Raw genomic sequence first — 5163 nt, forward strand, 5'->3', positions numbered from 1 at the left:
ATATATATATATATATTTTTTAGCTTTCTTATTATACTATAATCGCTGTCACTGAACGTTCGAACTTATTTATTCGATTCAGTGAGTCGTTATTTAATTTGTTCAAAATGCATGATAAGTTCGCTATATCGGATCGAATTACTCGAATATATCGGATCATTGGATTATGTAAATCTTCAATTTCATTGACTCCATTCGCATATATCATTCCTTTATTTTTACCTTTTTGTTTTATTCTCTATTTCTTTTTCTACCAGAGAAAAAAGAGCTGTTCGAAGCGAGAATGAGCGAATATCAGTTTCTTTCTATCACACTATTTATCACAGACAAATTTAGCCGTCCAGAAAGATTCTAATAATCGTAATAGTGACTTAAGGTAATTAAGTGACTGCAGAGAATGCGATAAATCCTGTGCGGATATCCGAAAATTGCGCACGCACTGACTGCGTTCTCATATCGATGTTTTAGGAGTATTCCTAAGAAAAAGAAATTTCATTTCCAATCGTATGTTTTATTATACACATATAGTATATACCCCGTTGTAAAATTCAGTGAACGTAGTTGGCAGCCTCGACGTCGACTTTTCGGATACCTGCATCTCCTTAATAATCAACGCTATCGATCAAATATCCTGGGTTTATTGAATGTCAGTTGATCACTTTTGGGTTTTGTATTGTGGTGTAACTAATTGCTAACACGGCACACATACTTTTTTTTTCAATATTTTTATTTTCGTTCAGTTCCATAACGTTCTTCAAGTTTTATTATTATTTTGTTCTCTTCAATATTCGACCTCATTGTTCACGTTGCACCCCATTTCGACGTATACATTCTTTTCTCTCGAGATGTCTAGTAAAATGGCCATTTAACGAGCATAAAGTAACCAGTCCACTGGTGTCCACATACGTAGCTGAGTATTTTGTTGCCAGTAATGTCGCTAATGTCGAGCACGATTCTGCTAAGTGACGCACGGAGAGTATCGAAGCAACTTGAGAAGTAATCGTTAAGTAAAGAAAAAACGGATCGATGATAAGGCATGAGGTTTTCGTGGGAAGCGTATCATTGTAATGGTAATTACGTAACATTTCGCAGCTGAAACGTAGCCGTCCCGTATGAACTGAATTTTAACAGCATATGCATACGTCTATCGAGTGATTTTTAATCAAGTTTTTCCGTCGTCGAAGTTCCTTGATCGTTAACGTGCCAAAGTTTTGTAAAACTATTTCCACGTGTTCCTAGTAGCGTACAGAGTAGTAAATGGCTCGTGATTACAGAGGTTTCTATTTTACGAACACGCGAGAGAGCAATCACTGACGACTCGCTGATGTCTGCCATTGAAATAATGTCATAGATCGCACAAGATTCCTGTTTTAACGAACTTGACGGATTAGATACCTGTGACATTAGGTTTACCATTTATCAACCATGTATAGATCCGAAGAGAAGAATCATATAAATTTTTATACGCGTTTATTCGAGTAAGTAGCACTAGCTATTGCAACAATGATTACACAATTTTGTGCGATCTATCGCGAACGTAGAAAAGTCTTCACGGCGTGTACAGTCGAGTATATTTTGGCAAAGCTAGCTAGTACGGCATGGATGTATCAGAGAGTGTATACCAGAGAGAAAGGGAGAGTATGTATGAGAGAGAGAAGAAAATGGTAGAAGTAGACACACGTTCTCTTTTATTGTGAAAATATTCAGCTATCAGCTCAACGTGGACACCAATGTACATATTTATATATTTTGCAATAAACATTTTCGCTGTTTACAACTTCATTTCATTTATAAAGCCTACCCGTACACGTTATATTTACTTTCATTCTGTCTCTTTCGACCACCATCTCACCATCACTCTGTTTTTATACTTCTCTCCCCATACCGATACTTCTGTTAGCTAACATCCCCGCTACTATTTACCATCACCATCGCCACTATTACTGCTACTGCTACGTATACTACTAAATACTATCTCATCGTCTAACTCTCGAAATCCCCTTCATCGTAGCCATCGACTCATCTATGAAATTTTATTTTATGCACTATACCGTCGCGTCACACTTTATGTACTCTGTCTTAAATAGCGTATCATGCGATGTGTTTGTTGTTTGTGTTTCGACGTACAAATTGGGTTTCAATCACCTACTTCGAGCTGTACTTTGCCGATGCGTTTGCCAAAGTACGAAATCCGGAATCCACCGAAAGGCGGAAAAATCAACGAGACGATCTTTTCCACCCGATCCGCCCGACACATCCGCCATCTTTTATACGTGCGCAACATCTGTCCTTCCTCCCCTTATTTTTCTCATCCCCTATTCAAACGAAACGATCCATTTCAGTTGCCCCAACTTTCGTATTTCATTCAGAGAAACACCACTCGGATCACTCGCGCGATGATATCTCGATTATTCGAACGAAAACGATGAATTCGCGTTTGCTGGGATTACGTGATCCACTTGCCAAGCGAACGTTACGAATTCGTGTTCTACAATCGTCTCGTTTAACACGAGTCTTCCAGGCTGTTATTACCGAATTAAGAGTCCATCAAAATCGAGTTAAGATCTGATTAGCCGGTTACCTAAGATTCGTGCGATCCACGCTGGCGAAAAAACAAAAGTTGAATGTAACGCAGGTTGGCGGGACTAACGAGGCTGTGTTTCAAATAAAAACGCAATTTCCCCGGGTTTCCACGATTCAGATCCGGGTTAGCGTTCGCGACTGCGTTCAGGCAGCCATGGTTTCGCGGATTGCGGGAATACGAGATCAAAGGAACGCATCTCGACGGATGTTCGAGTAATCGAGACACCGTCGCGAGGAGGGTTCGCGAGGATCGTGCAAATGCAAATGAACCCGCGACAGGTCATACATCAAAGACAAACGACCCGCTGTAATTATTTGTTTGATCATTCGCAACATCGAGAATGACACTCTTTTACCGTCGCTTTTCTCTCCCTTACTGTCTCTTATCTACGATTCTATCTCGAGGCAAGAACGTACCCCCGCTTTCCTTTGTATTGCTACTTTGATTCTCGGCAGTCCCTACGATCTATCGATCGTTTTAATAATCCGGTATCTATGAAAGATGTTTAAGTGCGGAGTTAGCTAAATGTTGATGTTTTTGTGTCCCGTGCACTTCTTTTCGTGTCAACCCCAAATGACCTGATCTGACCTGCTACCGATCGAAACTCGAAAATCGAATACCAAAAGTGGACCTGCCTGAGATTAAGGGGAATCATCGCAAATTCCGTAACCTCGTCACCAGCTACATAGGTAACTTTGTCTGTCTGTTCGTCCATCTGTCTGTCCATTTTTGTATGGTTGTACGTATGTTTGTTTTTCTTTTTTTTCTCATTTCTCTCTCTCTCTTTTAATTCTCCTTCCTTTTCTTTTTTAATTTCTCTCTTTCTTATGTAACGTCGATGGTTAATCTGCTTGTATGCGTACACTTTTTCTCTCTTCCTGGTGTCGATCTGGTTTGTTGCTCCTTCGAGTCCCTTGGATTGCTTCGCGATCTTTTACTATCGTCGTGACGCTGATTTTTCTTTTCACCCTTTCCCCCCCTACCTGTTCTTTTACTACCCGACTAATTATCAAACTAATTTCTATTTGCATCTCGTCGGATTTCGACTAATTTAGACGCTTTTCTGTTTTTTCGCAAATACAGTCTTTGCTCAAAGTGAGTTTTTTCATTAACGAATTCAAGTAGCCACAGATACGTAGAACGTTGAGAGTACTGGTTTTCCTAGATCTATTTCTGTGTCTATTGTATTAGCATGTGAAAGTCGAACTTTCTTATAGCTATTGTAATCGTAGATGTAAGGTATTCGTTGTTGCACCGTAACACTTGTAAGTAAGGAAGATTGTAAGTGCAGAATGCTTCTTTTGCAACCGTTCATTTTGTCTTTCTCTTTTTCAAATTTTCTTTCCTTCTTTAATCTTAAAAGCGTTCGAGATCGAACGACTGACTGCGTGTAAATACGATCCGTTTTCCCCCTCAGCATTGTACATAACGTTGATCTTTTGTGATGTGCTTATTGTTTGTAAGTTTGGAGTTTTTCTTTCTTAACTTTCGTTTTTCACTTCTTTTTGTATCTCTAATCACCTCCCAGTATTTTCCCAGCATTCTGCTCTGTTCATTCTCACCGTTTTCTATCGCACTGTCCACATTCCAAATAGAACTTTTGACATCCGAAGATTTCATCTTGCAACGCTTCTTTGATTACCCATTCTCACACCTGTCTCTAGTCGAACTTGTTCCGTACTCGAACGCACGTACGATCGTTCGATCACGCAGTCGTAAATCTTAGATACTCGCAATCCCGAATTTGTACACATTGTATATAGACCTAACACGTACTCCGAATAATTTTTTTCAATCGTACCGAAGGAAAGAAAGCAGGTTTGAAGTTGAAAAAAGAATGTGAATCTCCGAAAATCGAATTGACGAGCGAAAGAAATATCGGAGTATATCGATGAACAATCGAGATTTTGAACCTCGTTCCAATTTTTCTCTCTGCTTTTTTGCGATGCATCTTGAGATCTGTTTGCCTGGTTCGAAATTCTCTTCCCTCGTTGTTATCACTCTCTCACACTTGTCTCTTTCTCTCCCCTTTTTTTAAAGCTTCGACACGTTCACAGTTTCTCGAGTACACCAAGTAATCACCCAACTCTTGATCGACGACCCTCTTTTTTTTTTTTTATTCGCGGATCTAGGTCACCCACCACTCGAAAAGCATCTGAGGAATCTTTACCACCGATCTAGATGACGTACCCGAGTTTTCGCTAGGAATATTTCTGTCTTGCAGCATACGCACCCACTCGTACATACGCATACACGCGCGCGCACACGTTCAGACACACGTCCCGTTTTTAGCCACGACACCACGAGATCAAACCCAGTAACGAAAGCACACTTTTTAGGTAGAGTATGTGGTCTGTGAAACCGAGGAACAACAGAGTTAAGCGCACCTATGTCGCACCTATCGAGTGCACCTCGCCTCATTGACAGGATGTCGCATCGAGTATGCGAATGAAGCAAAATTCATTCGACTCGAGGCATCTTCGGATAGCCAGGCTACGATGTTTACGATGGAAAAGAGGGCCTGATTGCGTGCCTTAGCTCTGCCTGTTCGTTTTCCCTCCCGTATCAGAATAATTCTT

The 5163-nt window shown here is 40.4% G+C and overlaps 1 protein-coding gene across 1 annotated transcript in view; it reads left to right on the forward strand.

Annotated features, from left to right (window-relative positions):
• PIP5K59B (Phosphatidylinositol 4-phosphate 5-kinase 59B) overlaps positions 1-3273 on the forward strand; it is a gene marked incomplete at its 3' end in the record, with an annotated part of 9403 nt that extends 6130 nt beyond the window's left edge. Inside the window, exon 11 of the mRNA XM_017909861.1 lies at positions 3211-3273. Coding sequence (XP_017765350.1) covers positions 3211-3273 — 63 coding nt within the window. The remainder of the gene's footprint in view (positions 1-3210) is intronic.
• Between the last annotated feature and the right edge of the window lie 1890 nt (positions 3274-5163).

Source organism: Eufriesea mexicana, unplaced genomic scaffold (assembly GCF_001483705.2).
Source record: "Eufriesea mexicana isolate 0111107269 unplaced genomic scaffold, ASM148370v2 scaffold32580, whole genome shotgun sequence".
Taxonomy (NCBI): domain Eukaryota; kingdom Metazoa; phylum Arthropoda; class Insecta; order Hymenoptera; family Apidae; genus Eufriesea; species Eufriesea mexicana.